At 38.4% G+C, this 24,024-nt stretch overlaps 1 protein-coding gene and 1 long non-coding RNA gene across 2 annotated transcripts in view; one reads left to right on the forward strand and one right to left on the reverse strand.

Annotated features, from left to right (window-relative positions):
* The window catches only part of LOC106083276 (uncharacterized), a 63,796-nt gene extending 61,912 nt beyond the window's left edge, over positions 1-1,884 (forward strand). Inside the window, exon 6 of the mRNA XM_059362775.1 lies at positions 1,755-1,884. Within this exon, the coding sequence (XP_059218758.1) occupies positions 1,755-1,884 (130 nt within the window). The remainder of the gene's footprint in view (positions 1-1,754) is intronic.
* Positions 1-24,024, reverse strand: part of LOC106083277 (uncharacterized) — a 211,440-nt gene that overhangs the window by 166,387 nt on the left and 21,029 nt on the right. The gene's annotated exons all lie outside the window — the stretch shown is intronic.

Genomic DNA, 24,024 nt, shown 5'->3' on the forward strand with positions numbered 1-24,024 from the left:
TCTTCGAAATCGATGAAATATGCGCTTTGAAGGTGCTGAAAATCATAAGTCGGATGATCGATCTATACGACATCTATATCCAAATTTAGGCCACCATGTTCGGCATGGATGTCGAGGGTCCTATATAGATCACTGCTCTAATTTGTGGACATAATACCTACAATCGGTAGATTTTTTAATGGAAGCTATATCTAAATATGGTCTGATCTGATCCATATTTGGCAAATATGTCGAGGGGCCTGGCGTTATTTTTTGTTCGAATTTTCAGCGAAATCGAATAATAAATGAGCCTCTGTGGGCTTAAGACTTTTAGTTGGAACATCGGTTCATACAGCATCTATATTCAAATATGGTCCGATGTGGACCACATTCTGCACCATATTCGGTGCAGCGTTACCCGCTGTACGAATTATCAGCGAAATCGGGTAATAAATAATCCGCTTTTTATGCACCACCAAATTTGCCATGAACATTCCATTAAGAAACAAGGGATACTTCTCTCATATTAATGAGTACAGTCCGATAAAAGTTTAAGCTCAATGATAAGGGTCCTCTTTTTTATGCCGAGTCCAGTCCGAACGGCGTGCCGCATAGCAGCACCACTTGATAAGTAAGTTTTAACATGGCAGGATACCCCACAAATGTAGCTAGCATTAATGGGGGGATTACCAACGCTGAAAATTTTTCTGATGTTCACGCTGGGATTTGAGCCCAGGCGGACATGCTAACCTCTGCGCCACGGCGGCCACTACTCAACACCTTATACCGGGAGATCCGGTTCTATGGCAACTTTGTGCATCCAAATATATCCGAAAAGGTCCCGATTAGTCGGACATGGCCAAGGGTACCAAAAAAATAAAAATTCCTAATTCTGTCGAAAGCACACTTACTTTCGAAGAAGTAAAGCTAGCCGCTTGAAATTTTGCACAAATACTTCTTATTAGTGTAGATCGGTTGGGATTGTAAATGGAATCTTGGGTTTTGACTTCTTGAGCCTCTAGAGGGCGCAATTCTAGTCCGATTTGACTGAAATTTTGCACGTAGTGTTTTGGTAGCACTTCCAACTGTGTTAAGTATGATTCTAATCGGTTCATAATTTGGTATAGCTGGCATATAAACCGATCTTGGATCTTGACTTCTTGAGCCAATAGAGCGCCCAATTCTCATCTGATTTGGCTGAAATTTCGCATGAGGTATTTTGTTATGATGTTCAACAACTGTGCTAAGTATGGCGCAAATCGATACATAACCTGATATAGCTGCCATATAAATCGAACTGGTCTTGACTTCTTGAGCCTCTAGAGGGGGCAATTCTCATTCGATTTGGCAGAAATTTTGTACAACGGCTTCTCTCATGACCTTCTACATATGTGTCTAATATGGTCTGAATTGATCAATAGCTTGATGCAGCTCCCATATAAACCTATCTCCCGATTTTGCTTCTTGAGTCCTACAAGGCGCAATTCTTATCCGAATGAACTTAAATTTTACACAATGTTTAGCATTCATTTATGGTCCGAATCGGGCTATAACTTGATATAGCCCCAATAGCATAACAGTTCTTATTCAATATTCTCTGTTTGCCTAAAAGGAGATACTGCGCATAGAACTCGACAAATGCGATTCGTGATGAAGGTTATGAAAGATTCGGCCCGGCCGAACTTAGCACGCTCTTACTTGTTTTATTTTAATTTGAATTTTATTTTTAAAGCTTGCATTGATGTATTATTCATTTTTTTTTCTCCTTTAACCAGATACGCCACCAGCTACTTTTTGGACCGCACTACCGGCGGTGGCAGCTTTGAGCAAATGTACGATGCTGGCCGCAGAGGGCGCTCTGGTTTTGACTGTTCGCAATTATACTTGGAGTGCAATGAAGTTTAAGTTGTTAACATTGCTCTACTCATACCCGCTAAGTTATTTGAACTCTAGGACTGGTTTAAATTTTTGCTGTATTTAATTATTTATTTATTTATTGCTATTATTTAATGTACCATCTGTCGTATTATTAAGAAATTCCCCAATTATTTATTGTGTATTATTTAATTTATTTAAATTATTTTCTTACTTCTAAGTATTTCTTAGCTAAGTAGATATAAATGTATTAAGAAAAAGAAACGAATATATCATTCGATAAGAGTGATGTGTCACAAAGGCACTTACAGATCATGAATATTCTAAGAAAACAAAAAGAAAAATTCCTTAATTTTAATTTCTATCCTTGTCATTAAAACGAAAATGAAAATTAAAAATAGCCTAGAATCGAATTTCGAAATAAAACTAAAATAAATGAAAGAAAAACTTGAATAATGGTTTTAATTTTCACTAAAACTTAGGTTTAGTTGTATACCCAAGGGAATTAATTATGGACGCATATGAAACTTTCCAAAAAAGCTTTAACAGATGGAGTAGAAGTAAAATTCTGAATCGTTTATACAAGAGTGCTTAACTAACACAGGCGACATGAAGCGGAAAATTTAAAAGTTATTAAATTACATCTTGGTCAAAAAGTCAAAACTTTCCGTTGTCAAAAACGAAAGCCAGTGAAGCTCTGAAAGCTTTCTCGCATCAACTTTCAAATTCAATTCTCTGCTAAAAATGTAGCCTTTCAACATGAGAATATATACTTGTATATCAGCGTATGCCTTCTTAAAGAGCTTTTTATACCCTCCACCATAAGATGGGGGGTATACTAATTTCGTCATTCTGTTTGTAACTACCCGAAATATTCGTCTGAGACCCCATAAAGTATATATATTCTTGATCGTCGTGACATTTTATGTCGATCTAGCCATGTCCGTCCGTCTGTCCGTCCGTCCGTCCGTCCGTCCGTCCGTCCGTCCGTCCGTCTGTCTGTCGAAAGCACGCTAACTTCCGAAGGAGTAAAGCTAGCCGCTTGAAATTTTGCACAAATACTTCTTATTAGTGTAGGTCGGTTGGTATTGTAAATGGGCCATATCGGTCCATGTTTTGATATAGCTGCCATATAAACCGATCTTGGGTTTTGATTTCTTGAGCCTCTAGAGTGCGCAATTCTTATCCGATTCGAATGAAATTTTGTATGGCGTGTTTTTTTATGATATCCAACAACTGTGCCAAGTATGGTTCAAATCGGTTCATAACCTGATATAGCTGCCATATAAACCGATCTTGGGTCTTGACTTCTTGAGCCTCTAGCGTGCGCAATTCTTATCCGATCAGAATGAAATTTTGCACGACGTGTTTCGTTATGATATCCAACAACTGTGCCAAGTATGGTGCAAATCGGTCCATAACCTGATATAGCTGCCATATAAACCGATCTTGGGTCTTGACTTCTTGAGCCTCTAGAGGGCGCAATTCTTATCCGATCAGAATGAAATTTTGCACGACGTGTTTTGTTATGATATCCAACAACTGTGCCAAGTATGGTTCAAATCGGTCCATAACCTGATATAGCTGCCATAGAAACCGATCTTGGGTCTTGACTTCTTGAGCCTCTAGAGGGCGCAATTCTTATCCGATTGGAATGGAATTTCGCACGACGTGTTTTGTTATGATACCCAACAACTGTGCTAAGTATGGTTTAAATCGGTCCATAACCTGATATATCTGCCATATAAACCGATCTTGGGTCTTGACTTCTTGAGCCTCTAGAGGGCACAATTCTTATCCGATTTGAATGAATTTTTGCACGAAGTATTTCGTTATGATATCCAACAACTTTGTCAAGTATGGTTGAAATCGGTCCATAACCTGATATAGCTGTCATATAAACAGATCTGTTGATTTGACTTCTTGAGCTTCTAGAGGTCGCAATTCCTATCCGATTTGGCTGAAATTTTGCATGACGTATTTTATTTTTACTTTCAACAACTGTGTCAAATAAGGTTCAAATCGGTTCATAACCTGGTATAGCTGCCATATAAACCGATCTGGGATCTTGACTTCTTGACCCCTAGAGGTCGCAATTATTATCCGATATGCCTGAAATTTTGTACGATGAATCCTCTCATGACCATCAACAAGCGTGTTTATTATGGTCTGAATCGGTCTATAGCCCGATACAGATCCCATATAAATCGTTCTCTCTATTTTACTTCGTGAGCCCCAATGGGCGCAATTCTTATACGAATTGGCTGAAATTTTACACAGGTCTCCAACATATAATTTAATTGTGGTCCGAACCGGACCATATCTTGATATCGTTTTAATAGCAGAGCAACTCTTTTCTTATATCCTTTTTTGCCTAAGAAGAGATGCCGGGAAAAGAACTCGACAAATGCGATCCATGGTGGAGGGTATATAAGATTCGGCCCGGCCGAACTTAGCACGCTTTTACTTGTTTTGAGTATGTTAGTCGTAATCACGCAACTACCTTTAAAAATTGGAATATAAAGCTGAAGTTATGAACAGAACTGTATCTTTCCCATACGCAGATAAAGTTCGTTAATGGGTAAAATTGGTCAATATTTAGGAATAGCTGACATATTTAGGTGCTTAAACCCATAAAATACTCACATATAGTCCAATTTAGCAGACATTTGGATATATTGGGTTGCCCAAAAAGTGATTACGGATTTAAAAAAAAAATTAAATGCATTTTTAATAAAACTTAGAATGAACTTTAATCAAATATATAATTGCCATTTTGTTCGATAACCTTTTGCCATCTTCCTGGCAAATTTAGTATTCCACGCTCATAGAACTCTGGCCTTTATCTTTTCTCTCATTTTTTTCTTTTTTACCCTCATCCTTTTGCACCAGATGTCTTGTAAGTCAACTTTCAAAATTCTACCTCTTTCCAAAACTACCACTGAGCATTTTTTCTAAAATTCTCGTCAGGATTCGAACCCAGGCGTTGAGTGTCTGCGCTGCGGCGGCCTTCTATGGAAACCACTGTTCCATATTTTAGAAAAATCTATAAACATGTGGGACTCTGCAGGTGCAACTTTTGTGTTTGCCGCAAACATTACTATACCCTCCTCAATAGGATGGGGTACACTAATTCCCGTCCGTCCATCCGCATGTCTGTTGAAAGCACGCTAGCTTTCAAAGGAGTAAATATAGGCGCTTAAAATTTTGCACAAATACTTCTTATTAGTGTAGGTCGGTTGTGATTGTTAATGGGCCATGTTGGTCCATGTTTGACATAACTGTCATATAAACCGATCTTGGATCTTGACATCTTGAGCCTCTAGAGGGCGCAATTCTTGTCCGATTGGAATGAAGTTTTGCACTACGTGTTTTGTTATGATATCCAACAACTGTGCCAAGTATGGTTCAAATCGGTCAATAACCTGATATAGCTGCCATATAAACCGATCTTGGGTCTTGACTTCTTGAGCCTCCAGAGAGCGCAATTCTTATCCCATTGGAATGAAATTGTGCACAACGTGTTTCGCTATGACTTCCCACACCTGTGCTAAGTATAGTTCAAATCGGTCAATAACCTGATATAGTTGTCATATAAACCGATTTGGGGTCTTGTCTTCTTGAGTCTCTAGAGAACGCAGTTCCTATCCTATTTGGCTGATGTGTTTTGTTGTGACTGATATAGCTGTCATATAAACCAATCTGAGATCTTGACTTCTTGAGCCTCAAGAGGTAGCAATTATTATCAGATTTGGCTAATATTTTGTACAACGGATTTTCCAATGAGCTTCAACATACGTGTCAAATATGTTTTTTATGGGTCTATAGCCTGATACAGGTCCCATATAAACCGATCTCCCTGTTTTACTGCTTGAGCCCTTAAGGGACGCTCAATTCTTATTCGATTTGGCTTCTACTATGGTCTCCAACATTCAATTCAATTATGGTTCGAATCGGCCAATTAGTCTTCTCCGGCGCCTAGAAGCTTAATCTTTTACCTGATTTTATAGAAATTTGAAACGTAATGTAGACAAGTAAAAGCGTGGTTCGCCGGGTCTAACATTTGTCGAGTTCTTTGCGCGGTATATGTTTTTAGGCCAGCAAAGAATAATGAATAGGAACTGTCATGCTATTGGAGCTTTATAAAGTTATAGTCCGATTCGGACCATAAATGAATTGATTTTAGAAGTCATTGTGTAATATTTCAGTCCATTCGGATAAGAATTGCGCCTTGTAGGTGCTCAAGAAGCAAAATCGAGAGATCAGTATGTATGGGAGCTGTATCAAGCTATTGACCGATTCAGACCATATAGGACACGTATGTTGGGTCATGGGAGAAGCCGTTGTACAAAATTTCTGCCAAATCGGATGAGAATTGCGCCCTCTAGAGGCTCAAGAAGTCAAGATCCCAGATCGGTTTATATGGCAGCTATATCAGGATATGTACCGATTTAAACCATACTTAGCACAGTTGTTGAAAGTAATACCACAATACCACGTGCAAAATTACAGCCAAATCGAATAGGAATTGCGCCCTCTAGAGGCTCAATAAGTCAAGACCCCAGATCGGTTTATATGACAGCTATATTAGGTTATGGACCGATTCGAACCACACTTAGCACAGTTATTGAAAATGATAGCAAAACACCTCATGCCAAATTTCAGCCAAATCGGGTGAGAATTGCGCCCTCTATGGGCTCAAGAAGTCAAGATCCAAGATAGCTTTATATGGCAGCTATATCAAAACATGGACCGATATGGCCCATTTACAATACCAACCGACCTACACTAATAAGGAGTATTTGTGCAAAAAAATTTAAGCGGCTAGCTTTACTCCTTCGAAAGTTAGCGTGCTTTCGACAGACAAACGGATGGACGGACGGACGGACGGTCGGACGGACGGACAGACCGACGGAAATGGCTAGATCGACTTAAAATGTCATGACGATCAAGAATATATATACTTTTTGGAGTCTCAGAGGAAAATTTCGAGGTGTTACAAAAAGAATGACGAAATTAGTATACCCCCATCCTATGGTGGAGTGTATAAAAACGCAAAAAATATGTAACCCATCAAAAAAGTTAATTGGTGTACATTTTTATTGAAACGTGAGACGAATTGTTTCGTTTAACATCTGCCTGTTATGTTACAAGCTTAATACTACTACTGAGCATAATACTTGAAATGCCATCTTTTGGCTATAACCAACAATGTTACCGACCAAGATTATGTTTAGGAAGTTATAACAGTCATGCGTAAAATAATGGTATCAAATTCTTGAACCAAACGTGTAAATATTCAACTTTATCAAAGACAGTTAATATAGCAATGGTTTTTTTTGTAGTTTGTTATTTTACTGGTTATTGTCGCCATGTGTTAGCGTCTTGTGGTTCATTTATAAAATCAATTCGCGTTAACTTAATAAAATTAATTAAATTAATTAATTAAATTAATTAAAATAAAAGCAATGTATCAAAATAAGTTTATTTGCTTGCTATAACAACTACCATAAAATGAGAACAGGGCAAAATCTTCATGTAGCAAAATATTTGCAAGGAAACTAATTAAAAAACCAGGAAGGAAAGGCAGGAGTCAGGTGGAGCCGACTATAGAACACCCTTCAGTCTACTATAGAACACCTTTCAGTCCACGTCAGTACTACTTTTTTAATATATGGACCCTATGACGTAGTCTAATTAGACTTTAATTTGCATACCTATTGAAATATGAAATACAACCTTATTAGGTTATCTTACGATAGGACAACAGGTCATATCGGATCTATCTAAATCTGGACTGATTTTAATGAAATTTTGTTCACATACTGGAACGTCAAACACCTTACGCAAACTTTAAGGTAGGGCCAATATTGTGCCTCTTAACGCCATATAAGGTAATATCGTATGAAAGATATAAATATATGGAAGCTATATCTATATCGATTTTCCTGACATTTTGTATACGTATTGGGACGTTAAATTATAACCTCATGCTTAATTGTGTTAAGATCAGATTGTGGCTTCTTCACCTTTAAAGGCCATATCGGATGAAAGATATATGTGTGAGCTTTATCTAAATCTGAACCGATTTTGATGAAATTTTGCTTCTGGGACGTCAAAATAAACTCCTCGCGCAAAATTTTGTAAAGATCACATCAAAATTGTGGCTACTACCGAATTGAAAGACCATATCGGATGAAAGATATATATGGGAGCTATACCTCAATCTAAACCGATTATTCAGAAATCAATAGCTCGTTCGACCTGTCCTTGGACCAAAAAAGTGACTTGTGCAAAAGTTTATGTCAATCGGATGACAAATACGAACTGTCCTTGATCACAAGTATATAAGGCCAGACAGACGGATAGACTCACTTAGCTAAATCGAATCAGGGAGTGATTCTAAGCCGATCGGTATACTTATCGAGAGGCCTACCTCTTCTCCTTCTTAGCGCTGCACACAAAGTTATAATACCCTGTACCACAATGGCGTATACGAAAAGTATCCGATCAAAGAGGCATATCATATGTCACATGGGGCCTTAAAAATCAATGCTCGGGAAGGTTTTTTTATACCCACTACTGAAGGACGGGGGTATATCCATTTTGTCATTTCGTTTGTAACATATCGAAATATTCATTTCCGACTCTCTGAAGTATTGGGTTGCCTAAATAGTAATTGCGGATTTTTTAAAAGAAAGTAAATCCATTTTTAAAAAAACTTAGAATGAACTTTAATCAAATATATAATTGCCATTTTGTTCGATAACCTTTTCCCATCTTCCTGGCAAATTTAGTATTTCACGCTCATAGAACTTCTGGCCTTTATCTGCAAAAAACTGAACCAAGTGCGATTTTATAGCCTCATCATTGCCGAAAGTTTTACCATTTAAGGAGTTCTGCAAAGATCGAAATAAATGGTAGTCTGATGGTGCAAGGTCAGGGCTATATGGTTGCATCAAAAGTTCCCGCCCAGCTCACTCAGTTTTTGGCGAGTGACCAAAGATGTGTGCGGTCTAGCGTTGTCCTGGTGGAATATGACACCTTTACGATTGACCAATTCTGGTCGCTTCTCCTTGATGGCTGTATTCAATTTGTCCAATTGTTGACAGTAAACATCCGAATTAATCGTTTGGTTCCTTGGAAGCAGCTCAAAATATGCCACACCCTTCCAATCCCACCAAACAGACAGCATAACCTTCTTTTGGTGGATATCAGCCTTTGAAGTGGTTTGAGCTGGTTCACCATGCTTGGACCATGATCGTTTTCGACTAACGTTGTTGTAAACAATTCATTTTTCATCTCCAGTTATGATTCGTTTTAAAAACGGATCGAATTCATTGCGTTGAAGGTGCATATCACAAGCGTTGATTCGGTTTGTTAAATGAATTTCTTTCAATACATGTGGTACCCATATTAAAATTGACGCCAAACAAACAAATGTAAACGAAATTTCTCGCACTTTTTTTCTAAAGCAAGCTAAAAGTAACAGCTGCTAACTGACAGAAGAAGGAATGCAATTACAGAGTCACAAGCCGTTGAAAAAATTTGTCAACGCCGACTATATTACTACTATATTACCGACAATTACTTTTTGGGCAACCAATATATTTTCTTGGTTGTCGTAAAAATCTAAGACGTTCTAGCAAATTCCGTCCGTCTATGTGTTGAATCACGCACACAGTCCTTAAAAATATTATATAATAATAATGAGCTGAAACTTTGCAAAGTTCCTCTTTTGTTTTGTCCATATGATTGTTAAGTTCGAACGACAATATCTGCTCAGACAGCTAGGAAGCCACTAAATACCTGGAGAACGTATTTCTGAACACAAAACCCGCCCTCGACTGTCGTAGATCTCAAAATTCACCTATTCTGGCTGCCGGGCCACAGAGATTCCCAGGGAATTATAAAGCGGACGAACTTGCGAGACTAGGAGCTACCCTACAAATTCCAGGGATACTGGAATTTGTGGATATGCCTCTAGCGACATGTAAGCTAAGTTGTCAGGACCAGACCCAAATGACAACGAATGATAGATGGTCACAAAGAGGGGGCTGTGATCATTCCAAAACTATGTGACCTAATCTAGACTTCAAGAGGTCTGCTGCTTTGCTGTCATTGGCTAGAACAGACGTCTCAGTCATTGTGTCCGTCATGACAGGAAAACATGCTGACAGATCAAAGGTTGCCAGCAACGACTTTTGCAGAAACTGTGAGGACATCGAAGAAGAAGAGACTAGCAGTCAGAAGGAGTTCCACTTTAGGTTCTCATTTCTTTGAGAAACTGTCTGATTAAGCGAATGTGAACATTCGCAAGATCTTGGGCTTTTTAAAGCGATCTGGATGGTTCAACGATAGGAACTAGAAGGCATCTTCCTTCCTCTGTTTCTGTGGTATCACAAGGGACGAAAATGTCTAAGTGAGTCTGATGGCAGACTGCCACTTATGGTTAGGTTAACCATAGGATGGGTGTATACTAATCTAGTTATTCCGTTCGTAACACCTCTAAATATTCGTCAAAGACCCCATAAAATATATATATATATATATATATATATATATATATATATATATATATATATATATATATATATATATATATATATATATATATATATATATATTCTTGACCGTCTCGACGTTCTGAGTCGATCCAGCCATGTCCGTCCGTCCGTCTGTCGAAATCAAGATAGCGGTCGAACGCGTAAAGCCAGCCGCTTGAAATTTTGCACAGGTACTAAATCTTGATGTGGGTCAGTGAAGATTGCAAATGGGCTATATCGAATCAGATTAAGATATAGCTCCCACATAAACCGATATCCCGATTTGACTTCTTAAGCCTCTGGAAGCCGCAAGTTTTGTCCGATTAGACTGAAATTTTGCATGTAGTGTTCTGTTATGACTTCCAATAACTGTGCCAAGTACGGTTTGAATGGGTCTATAACCTGATCATCCTTGTTCGATTCCTAGAAGCCTTAAATTTTGCTGGTTTGACAGAAGTTTGAAATGTAGAATAAAATTATTCCTAAATTTAGTTTGTATAAATTTTTAGCAGAGTAAATGGTGATGGGTTCCCAAGATTCGACGCGGCCAAACTAAGCATGCTTTATTTGTTAGTTTTTAGAGCGCACAACAGGACGATAACTGACTTAGTTGTACGTCCATTGTGGCATGGGGCGGATTAATATCCGTACTCCTTTTATACCCATCACCGAAGGATGGGGGTATATTCATTTTCAGATTCTTTTTTTATCCGTAAGCAGGTTAAGTTCGAAGGTGGACTATATCGGACTATATCTTGATATAGCCCCCATATAGACCGGTACGCCAATTTAGGGTCTTAGGCCAATAAAAGCCAAATTTATTATCCGATTTTGCTGAACTTTGGGGCAGTGAGGTGTGTTAGGCCCTCCGACATCGTTCGTCAATTTGACTCAGATCGGTTCAGATTTGGATATAGCTGCCGATCAGCCGATTTAGGGTCTTTGGCGTATTTATTGTCCGATATCGCCGAAATTTGGGACAGTGAGTTGTGTTAGGCCCTTCAACATCGTTCTTCAATTTGACCCAGATCAGTTCAGATTTGAATATAGCTGCCATATAGACCGATCTCTCGATTTAAGGTTTTGAGCCCATAAAAGGCGCATTTATTGTCCGATGTCGCCGACATTTGGGACAGAGAGTTGTGCTTGGGTCTTTGACATATTTTTGCAAGTTGACATAGAACGATCATGATTTGGAAAAAGCTGCCATATAGACAAATCTCTCGATTTAAGGTTTTGGGCCCATAAAAGGCGCATTTATTATCCGATTTTGCTGAACTTTGGGGCAGTGAGTTGAGTTAGGCACATCGAAATTATTCATCAATTTGGCTCAGATCGGTTCAGATTTGGATGCAGCTGCCATATAGACCGATCAGCCGATTTAGGGTCTTAGGCGTATTTATTGTCCGATGTCGCCGAAATTTGGGACAGTGAGTTGTGTTCGACATACTTCTGCAATTTGGCATAGATCGATCATGATTTGGATATAGCTGCCATATAGACCGATCTCTCGATTCAAGGTTTTGAGCTCATAAAAGGCGCATTTATTGTCCGATGTCGCCGAAATTAGGGACAGTGAGTTGTGTTAGGCCCCTCGACATATTTCTGCAATTTGGCATAGATCGATCATGATTTGAAAATAGCTGCCATATAGACCATCTCTCGATTTAAGGTTATGGGGTCATAAAAACGCATTTATTGTTCGATTTCGCCGACATTTGGGACAGTGAGTTGTGTTAGGCTCTTGGAAATTTTTCTGCAACTTGGCCCAAATCGCTCCAGATTTGGATTTAGCTGCCATATAGACCGATAACTCGATTTAAAATATTGGCCCCATAAAAGGGGCATTTATAAACCGATTTCGTTGAAATTTGACACAGTGACTTATGTTAGGCTTTTCGACATCCGTGTCGTATACGCTTCAGATCGGTTTATTTTTAGATATAGCTACTAAAAAGACCAATATTTTGTTATACACAATTGAATAATGGCTTTTAGTTATAAATATTTGGTCCAAATCGGAACATATTTCGATATAGCTGCTATGGGGCATAAGGTATGCATTTTTCACCGGATTTTGACGAAAAGTGGTTTATTGGGTTGCCCAAAAAGTAATTGCGGATTTTTTAAAAGAAAGTAAATGCATTTTTAATAAAACCTAGAATGAACTTTAATCAAATATACTTTTTTTACACTTTTTTCTAAAGCAAGCTAAAAATAACAGCTGATAACTGACAGAAGAAAGAATGCAATTACAGAGTCACAAGCCGTTGAAAAAATTTGAAAAATCCGCAATTACTTTTTGGGCAACTCAATACATATATACCCGAGGTGGTGGGTATCCAAAGTTCGGCACGGCCGAACTTAGCACCTTTCTACTTGTTGCTACCTAACCTAAGCCAAGGTACTGTCCATTAAAGAATAGGGGCAAACGTATCCACCTCTTTGTGGATAAATCAATTCGAACTTTAAAAAGACCAATATTTTATGGTACACAATTGAACAATGACTTTTACTTATAAGATAAATCAATTCGAACTTTAATTTATGGATATTTACCATTGCAATGGGAGATTTGTGAACGGCGCTGTTTCTGTTGTATGGCGATGTACAACACTATTTGAAATGCCTGTGACCTAAGTTAGCTCACGAAATCTCAATTGACGGTCAACCAAGGTCATTTTATGGATTTTTTTTTAACCGTTTCTGGTGTGGATACCTCAACAGAACGATCACTACAGTGTTCAGTATTACAGTTCATGCAACCACGTTAAAACTCATCCACCCAATATTTTGTTTTTGCAAACAAAGGACTAGACTCACCCAAAGTAAAATCGAGCTCAGTTTTTATATTGGTTGGACTAAAAGTATTGTTCAAATGACAATATTTTGTTGACTAATTTTTCCATATTTACAAATTCACTAAAATCGTTTACTTCAGAGTGCTTCAATAAAATGCTTAATAATGTGGTAGCTTCGAATTTATAAAATATGTCTTAGAAGGTTGCCACTTTTAACGAAAAAATTTACTTCTACACTAATACCGCCATCTATATGCCAGGTCAGCTAATTTTGGGACCACCCTCGTAACATTCCACCAGCCGAACTAGACATCAAATCTTGTAACATCTTTAAATAAATTAAATATTTTATTGCTTGGTTATTATTGGATTATATGTTGTGCATTGAATTATTACTCTTTCACAGTTTTAGCATTTAAAATACTTATGGCAAACATTGCGTTTTTACGACATATCATGCACACATCGACCTAAAACTGTCTTTAGTTTCCAAGAAATATTTGCTACTGTTGCCAGCTTGAAAACATATTTTTTTCTTCCTCAAGTTTCCTCTAAGCCAATATAAGACATGACGGCATACACTTATTACTAAATGCTCATTCAAGTGTTATACGAACAATGGATTATTCTTATTATTGAAAAGGAGCATCCGTTCTTTATTCATTCAACAATTCATATCAAATTCATCATTACATAAATACAAAAGACAAATCTGTAGTGATGCGTATATTCTGGGAATTCCGGATATCTGTAAACAATTGTAACACATCCATTAGAGAGCGATGCTGATTAGATTATGGACCAAAGAAAGACGAAGGAAATTTGCTATAATGACAGCATCTCAGACAATAATTCACACATGAATTGTTTGGAAATGATTTTTCTTTTTTCTTGCTGCAGAGTTAACTGTATTAGAACTTATGAGTAGGTGTTTGTGTATGTGTGTGTGTGTTTGTCTACAAATACCCCTACGTATTCAATAGATTTCCGTAGACATTTTGCTTTCCATTCACATAATAAATAACAAAAACATTGACTTCAACTTTGGTGACACTGCCAGACAGACATCTAGTTCAAGTGTTAGTTATAGTCAGCCATTGTTTGGCCCACTATATAAGCCATGACGAATGGATTTTTTCACATCCTCTTTTATTACTTCCTTACTACCACACATACACACATACTCACAGGCGAGTAGTATATCTGTTGCAGGCCATTAAATCATAGTCAAGAATTAATTCATTCATGGCAAATATTAACATATTATTTGAATGTTTGTGGGAGTTGTGGAGAATTTCAGCAAAACAATATTATGTTAACCCAATCAAGTATTTTAGTCACAAAATGTAACAAGTTATGCATGTGGAAAAATGGTACCATAGTTGGGCAAACGCATAATGTGTTATAGCAAACTTCCATAAAACAATCATTGACCTCAGCAGCTCAACTAAAACAAGGAAAGGTTAAAGTCGGTTAAAATTGGTCATGTGTTAAGGGCACATTGCTATGAATGTTCACTTAATAAAGTTGGTCAATGAAGGGGGTTTAACGGTAATTTATGATAAGACAAGTAAGAACGGGCTTAAGTCGTGCTAAGCCGACCATTTGATACCTTACACCACATTGGATATGCAGACTACGTCGTCGAATTTACAATTTGCTTAAATTTTATTTTTTGAGAAGATCGATTGATAAATGGGTTACCAAAGGCTTTAAAAGTGAAAATCGGGAGATGCATATATATGGGAGTCATTTCTAAAACTGAAAAAATTTCTATGAAATTCATCAGTCATCAGAAGAGTTATAAGAGTAACCTTTGTGCTAAATTTTGTGAAGATTTGTTAACAAATTGCTAAATTATTAGGTATTATTCAAAATCGGACGAAAATATTTTTGGAAGCTATATCTAAATCTGAACCGTTTTCTATTCAATTCAACAGCAATACCGGGAGTCATAAAGGAATCCTTTGTGCTAATTTTTGAGCTATGATCATCCAAATCGGATGATCATATATATGGGAGCTATATCTAAATATGAACCGATTTCTATGAACTTCGCAATGTATATCGAAACATATAAGGTAATAACTCTTGCGAAATCTCGTGAGAATCGACTTACAAGTAACGATATAATTGCAATTTTAGTCCAAATCGGACGATCACAGATATGGGAGCTATATCTAAATCTGAGCCGATTTCTATGAATAATGTCGAAACTTATAAGAGAACCGTTAGTGAAAAATTTCATGAGAATCAGTTTACAAATGACCATAAGATTGCAATTTTAGTCCAAAAAGGACTAAAATGGAAGCTATATCCAAATCTGAACCGTTTTTTCCAATTTCTATTGACTTAGACTCTAGGTCCAAGGAAAGGCTTGTGCCAAATTTGAAGATGATCGGATGAAAATTGCGACCTGTAGTTTTTACACAAATTAACATGGACAGACAGACAGATGGACAGACAGACAGACCGACAAACCGACAGACATAGCTAAATCGAATCAGAAAGTGATTCTGAGTCTATCGGTATACTTCTCTATGGGTCTATCTCCATTCCTTCTGGGTGTTACAAGCAAATACACTAAGTTACAATACCCCTGTACCACACTAATGGTATAGGGTATAAATATACAGCTGGGATCTAACAAAGATGAAATCAGGAAAATGTTACTTTGAATTCGCACAAACTTTTAACTCACAACTCAAAAACTAATCGAAAGCAAATTTTAACAAAAAATTGACATAACAAGTAAAAGCGTGCTAAGTTCCGCCGGGTCGAATCTTATACACCCTCCACCATGTATCGCATTTATCGAGTTCTTTTCCCGGTATCTCTTTTTAGGCAAATAAAGGATAAAATAACAATTAAAAGGGCGATAAGAGCGGCCGGGCCAAATTTTAGATACCCACCACCTCGGGTATATATGTTAACCACCTTTCGTCATAATCCGGTGAAAAATGCATAATTTATGCCCCAAAGCAGCTTCATCGAAATATGGTCCCATTTGTACCAAATTCGACACGGATATTGAGTAGTCTAATAAGTCATTGTTCAATTTTGGAGAACAAAATATTGGTCTTTTTGGTAGCCATATCCAAATATAGACCAATCTGAACCATATACGACACAGGTGTCGAAAAGCCTGGCATAAGCCCCTGTGTCAAATTTAAGCGAAATCGGGTTATAAATGTCCTTTTATGGGGCCAAGACTTTAAATCGAGAGATCGGTCTATATGGCAGCTATATCCAAATCTGAACCGATCTGAGCCACATAAACAAAGGATGTCGAAGGCCCTAACACAACTCCCTGTCCCAAATTTCGGCGCAATCGGACAATAAATGCGCCTTTTATAGGATCAAAACCTTAAATCGAGAGATCGGTCTATATGACAGCTATATCTAAATCTGGACCGATCTGAGCCGAATTGAAGTAGGAAGTTGAAGGACCCAACACAACTCACTGTTCCTAATTTTGGCAAAATAGGACAATAAATGCAGCTTTTGTGGGCCCAAAACCTTAAATCGAGAGATCGGTCTATATGGTAGCTATATTCAAATCTGAACCGATTTGAGCCAAATTAAAGAAGGATATCGAAGGCCTTAACATAACTCACTGTCCCAAATTTCGACGCAATCGGACAAATGCGCCTTTTATGGGCCCAAAACCTTAAATCGAGAGATCGACCGATCTGAGCCAAATTGAAGATGGATGTCGAAGGACCCAACACAACTCACTGTCCCAAATTTCTGTGAAATCGGACAATAAATGCACTTTTTATTGGCCCAAAACCTTCAATCGAGAGATCTGTCTATATGGTAGCTATATTCAAATCGGAACCGATCTGGGCCGAATTTAACAAGGATTTCAAGTGGCCTGACACAACTTTCTGTCCCAAATTTCAGCAAAATCGGAAAATAAATTTGGCTTTTATGGGCCTAAGACCGTAAAACGGCGGATAGGTCTACATGGGGGATATATCAATACATAGTCCGATATTGCCCATCTTCGAACTTAATCTGCCTATGGACAAAAAAAGAATCTGTGCAAAGATTCAGCTCAATATCACTATTTTTAGAGACTGTAGCGTGATTTCAACAGACAGGTGGACGGACAGACGCATGGTCATGGCTAGATCGTCTTAGATTTTTACGGTGATCAAGAATATATATACTTTATAGGGTCGGAAATGGATATTTCGATGTGTTGCAAACAAAATGACAAAACTACAATAATATCCCCCATCCTTCGGTGGTGGGTATAAAAAAATGTTAATGCTATTGGAGCCATTTTAGGTTATGGTTCAATTCGGACCATAATTAAACTGAATGTTGGAGACCATAGTAGAGGTCATTGTGTAAAATTTCATCCAAATCGAATCGGTTTATAGGGGAGCTGTATCAGGCTACAGACAGATTCAGACCATATTTGACACGCGTTGAAGGTTATGAGAAAAGCCGTTGTACAAAATGTCAGCCAAATCGGATAAGAATTGCGCCCCATAGATGCTTAAGAAGTCAAGATCCCAGATGGGTTTATATCGCAGCTATATCAGGTTATGGATCGATTTGAATCATATTTGACACGTGTTGAAGGTTATGGTGAAAGCCGTTGTACTAAATTTCAGACATCCGATTTGTCTGAATTTAAGAATTGCGCCCTCTAGAGGCTCAAGAAGTCAAGATCCCAGATACGTTTATATTACATCCATATCAGGTTATGGATCGATTTGAACCATATTTCGGCCAAATCGGATGTGAATAACGCCCTCTAGAGGCTCAAGAAGTCAAAACCCCAGATCGATTTATATGACAGCTATATCAGGTAATGGACCGATTTGAACCACACTTAGCATAGTTATTGGAAATGATAGAAAAAAACACCTCATGCAAAATTTCAGCCAAATCGGGTGAGAATTGCGCCCTCTAGAGGCTCAAGAAGTCAAGATCCCAGATCGGTTTATATTACAGCAATATCAGATTATGGATCGATTTAAACCATATTTGGCACACACAGTTGTTGAAAATCATAAAAAAAACACTTCGCGCTGAATTCGAGCCAAATCGGATAAGAATTGTGCCCTCTAGAGGCTCAAGAAGTCAAGATCCCAGATCGGTTTATAATACAGCATCATCAGATTATGGATCGATTTGAACCATATTTGGCACAGTTGTTGGAAATCATAACAAAACACCTCATGCAAAATTTCAGCCAAATCTCATAAGAATTGCGCCCTCTAGTGACTAATGAGGTCAAGATCCAAGATCGGTTTATATGGCAGCTTTATCAAAGCATAGACCGTTGTGGCCCATTTACACTCCCAACCGACCTACACTAATAAGAAATATTTGTGCAAAATTTCAAGCGGCTAGCTTTGTTCTTTCGAAAGTAACAGTGCTTTCGACAGATAGACGGATGGACAGACGGGCGGACAGACGGACAGACGGACGGACAGACGGACGGACAGACGGACAGACAGACAGACGGACGGACGGACAGACAGACGGACAGACAGACAGACAGACGGACGGACAGACGGACGGACGGACAGACGGACGGACAGACGGACGGACAGACGGACGGACAGACGGACGGACAGACGGACGGACAGACGGACGGACGGACGGACAGACGGACGAACAGACGGACGGAGGGACAGACGAACGGACGGACAGACGGATGCACAGACGGGCGAACAGACTGACGGATAGACGGACGGACAGGCGGACGGACGACAAGGCGAAGGGACGGACAGACTGATGGACAGACGGGAGGACGGACAGATGTAGGGGCAGACGGATGGTCAGACAGACGGACGAACATGCGGACGGACATGGTTAAATCGACTTAAAATGGGATGACTATAAAGAATATATATACTTGATGGAGTCTTAGATGAATATTAGATATTCATAAAGGAACGAGGAGGTATAAACAGAATGATGAAATTAGTATACCCACATCATATGGTGGAGGATAAAACAACAAGTAAAATCCCATTAATATGCATATTTTTATTGCATATCTTTTATTAACCTATTTTTATCCCCACCACCATTGGATGGGGGTATATTAATCTAGTCATTCCGTTAGTATCACCTCGAAATATTCGTCTATTCTTGATCACTTCGAGGTTCTGAGTCGATCTAGCCATGTCCGTCCGTCTATCAAAATCACGATAGCGGTCGAATGCGTAAACCTAACCGCTTGAAATTTTGCATAGGTACTAAATGTTGATGTGAATCAGTGGGAATAGCAAATGGGCCACATCGATTCAGATTACGATATAGCTTCCATATAAACCTATCTCGCGATTTGACTTCTTGAGCCCTTCCAGGCCTCAATTTTTGGTTCGGGTACGAGAGGCCTTATACAAGTTAAAGATTTAAGTTTCAGAGAAAACGGCTAATAAATGATGCTTTAATGAGAATAAGACCCTAAATTGGATAATCGGACTAGATGGCAGCTTTATACAAATAAGGTCTAATGTATACCATAATCGGTTCGAATATCGGTAGACCTAGCGCTACTCACTGTTCAAAATTTCGGATATCGAGTGGCCTAATCAAACTCACTATGTCACTGTGTGGCGAAATCGGATAATTTAAGCGCCTTTTACGCTATTAAAATACTAAGTCGGGAGATTGGTCTATATGGCAGCTATATCCAAGTGTGGTCCGATGTAACCCTTAGTCGGTTCGGATATCGAGAGGCTTCGTCCAACGCTAGGTTCCAAATTTTAGAGAAACCGAGTGATAAATTGCGAGTTTTATGGGCTTAATACGTCTTTAATTGAATATACCCCGTAGGATAGGGGGTATATTCATTTAGTCATTCCGTTTGCAACACATGGCAATATCAATTTCCGACCCTACAAAGTATATATATTTCGAATCGTCGTAAAATTATAAGACGGTTTAACGATGTCCGTGTGTCTGTCCGTCTGTCCATCCGTTTGGTGTATTCACTCTACAGGCTTAAAAAATTGAGATACTGAGCTGAAATTTGGCACATATACGTCTTTTTGATGCACGCTGGTTAAGTTCTTGAACGGACCAAATTGGACCATATTTGGATATAGCTGCTATATAGACCGATTTTTCGATAAAGGGTCTAATGCCCATAAAAACTTTATTTTTCATCCGATTTTGCTGATATTTGAAACAGTGAGTATTTTAAGGCTTCCCGACTTCCCGAAGGCTTCCCTTCCTGACCTAAATATGGATTAGATCGGTCCATATTTAGATATAGCTACCATATAGACTGATCTCCCGATAAAGGGTCTGAAGACCATAAAAGCTTTATTTATTACCCGAATTCGCTAAAATTTGCATCAGTGAGTTATTTTAAGCCTTCCAACATCTGACCTAAATATGGATAAGATAGGTCCATATTTAGATATAGCTGCCATATAGACCGATCTCAAAATAAAGGGTCTGAAGGCCATAAAAGCTTTATTTTTTATCCGATTTCGCTGAAATTTGGAATTGTGGGCAGTTTTAAGCTTCTCAACATCCGACCCAAATATGGTACAGTTTGGACTATATATAGATACAGCTGTCATATAGACCGATCTCAAGATAAAGAGTCTGAAGCCCATAAAAGCTTCATTTGTAGTTTTACGCCTCCCAACATAGGACCCAAATATGGTTGAAATCGGACTATATTCAGATATAGCTGCGATATTGACCGATCTGCCGATAAAGGGTCTGATATATACCCGAGGTGGTGGGTATCCAAAGTTCGACCGAACTTAATGCCCTTTTGCTTGTTTTGTTTTGATCTTCTCATATAAAATCCTTTCTGAATTCAGTTCACATACGTTCCCCTTTTAATATAGTCATCACATAAAACCACCCACTTTTGCAGCAAAATCTTTGACGGTGGTTATCCCTAAGTATGACAGGGCTTACTTGTTTGATAAAAAAAAAGAAATTCATTTCTCTGAGTAGGTTGTATGGATTTTCTATCTTAATTAATTATACCTACGTAAAATACAAATAAATTAAACTAAGAGTATAACCGGTAATGAATTAATCATTAAGAGATATATGTGGAGTTGTGGCAAATGTGAAAGAACAAAAAGATGTTTGCACACACTCTCTCTAAAGTGAAAAGGAAGCGTAAATTTGTATGCTTGAGTGGAGATTATGTACAAGCTTACAGTATGACAAATTAAGTTTTATTGGCCAAAGGATCAGTTTTCTCGGATTGTTAGCGAATTATTTTGATACTGGATGTATATGACTAGAAGATCATATCTAATATGATTGTAAACTCAACACAATATTCCCGGTGCACAAGAAAGCAACAAGACGCTAGGTCCAAATGACAACTCAAGATATTTTAAGTACAGCCCGACCGAACTTTGTATACCCATCATCTTGCATAAATGTAATAACCGCACCTCATAAAAATCCGAAGGCAACTATATCGAAAAATCTGAATCCAAAAATATCCGATGTGGCCAAATTTTTCTCGAACATCGAGTAGTCCTACACAAATCACAATACCCCATCAACACCTTCATTAAAAGTGTAAATTTCGCGATATTGTTATATGGTCTTACTTTCTTAGTTGGAGGTGCTATGCAAATATTTCACCCCCGTTCGAACTCGGCTATAAAAAAGGAGGTCTCTTCTCATTGAGCTTAAACTTGAATCGGACAGCACTTATTTGCATGTAAATAGTTTGCCCCTGTTTTTGAATGTTCATGGAATAAATCGGCAGATCGGTCTATATGACAGTTATATCTAAATAAGGTCTAATGTGGACCATAATCGGTTTAGATAACGGTTGGCTTAATCCAACTCAAGATTTCAGCGAAATTTAAACAAAAAATTTACGGGCTTTAGACCCTAAATCGGCAGATCAGTTTATATGGCGAATATGGTCAGGATGTGAACCATCTTCATTGCGAACAAAGGGAGGCCTAGTGCAATTTTACTTTCTAAAAAATTATACTCACAAGTTTCCACGCACATATTGGGTTTGTCAATAAAACCCAATTACCGGATATCGATGAAATTCTGATGCTTGGGCTTTTAAACTACTCGACGTAAAGAGAAAGGGACGACCAATGCAGGCGCGTCCAGGTCTTCGATGGGGGGCGAGTGGGACCACGGGCAGGGAGGAAATGGCAAGGTCTGAGTCTTTAATGAGAGGTTTTAATGCTGAATGTAGGAAATTCTTTGCAAGGGATTTTTACCATGCGTTCGTAGGATAGAGGCATTTGGAGGGGAGTATCGTTGTCTGTCTAATGGTGGTGACAAGAAGAGAGCGATGATGGGATTAGTTTTGGTGATGATGGACGTGTTTAAATGCATATTTAACAAGTAAGAGCGTGCTAAGTTCGGCCGGGCCGAATCTTATACACCCTCCACCATTGATCGCATTTGTCGAGTTCTATGCGCGGTATCTTTTTTTAGACAAACATAGAATATTGAATAAGAACTGTTATGCTATTGGAACTAAATCAAGTTATAGTCAGATTCGGACCATAAATGAATGCAAAACATTGTAGAAGTCATTGTGTAATATTTCAGTTCATTCGGATAAGAATTGCGCCTTGTAGGGGCTCAAGAAGCAAAATCAGGAGTTGGTTTATATGGGAGCTGTATATTGATCTATTCAGACCATACTATACACGCATGTTGAAGGTCATGAGAGAAGCCCTTGTACAAAATTTCAGCCAAATCGGATGAGAATTGTGCCCTCTAGAGGTTCAAGAAGTCAAGATCCCAGATCGGCTTATATGGCAGCTATATAAGGTTCTATATCGATTTACGCCATACTTAGCACAGTTATTGGAATGAGAATTGAGCGCTCAATTGGCTCAAGAAGTCAAGATCCAAGATCGGTTTATATGACAGCTATACCAGATTATGAACCGATTTGAACCATACTTGGCACTATTGTTGGATATCATAGCAAAACACGTCGTGCAAAATTTCATTCAAATCGGATAAGAATTGCGCACTTTAGAGGCTCAAGAAGTCAAGACCCAAGATCGGTTTATATGACAGCTATATCAGGTTATGGACCGATTTAAACCATACTTGGTACAATTGTTGGACATCATAACAAAATACGTCGTCCAAAATTTCATTCAAATCGGATAAGAATTGCGCGCTCTAGGGGCTCAAGAAGTCAAGACCCAAGATCGGTTTATATTGCAGCTATATTAGGTTATGGACCGATTTGAACCATACTTGGCACAGTTGTTGGATATCATAACAAAATACGTCGTGCAAAATTTCATTCCAATCGGATGAGATTTGCGCCTTCTAGAGGTTCAAGAAGTCAAGACCCAAGATCGGTTTATATGGCAGATATATCAAAACATGGACCGATATGGCCCATTTACAATACCAACCGACCTACACTAATAAAAAGCATTTGTGCAACATTTCAAGTGGCTAGCTCTACTCCTTCGGAAGTAAGCGTGCTTTCGACAGACAGACGGACGGACGGACGGACATGGCTAAATCGACATAAAATTTCGCGACGATCAAGAATATATATACTTTATGGGGTCTCAAACGAATATTTCGAGTAGTTACAAACAGAATGACGAAATTAGTATACCCCCCATCCTATGGTGGTATACCCTCCACCATAGGATAATGTAAATTATTTAGTGGCCAGGAGTAGGAGGCACTATTATAAGACTTTTGTGGAGAGACATCTACTGGATGTCATAATGGTTGCGGAGCACAAGCTTTCAGATAGCCATTTATTCGATTTGAAGATATATAAAGTTTTCAGGCAGAACAGGATTGGTCGAAGAGGCGGGGTAAGCGCCTCAGGGATGATATTAAAG

The sequence above is a fragment of the Stomoxys calcitrans genome, chromosome 2 (genome assembly GCF_963082655.1).
Source record: "Stomoxys calcitrans chromosome 2, idStoCalc2.1, whole genome shotgun sequence".
Classification (NCBI taxonomy): domain Eukaryota; kingdom Metazoa; phylum Arthropoda; class Insecta; order Diptera; family Muscidae; genus Stomoxys; species Stomoxys calcitrans.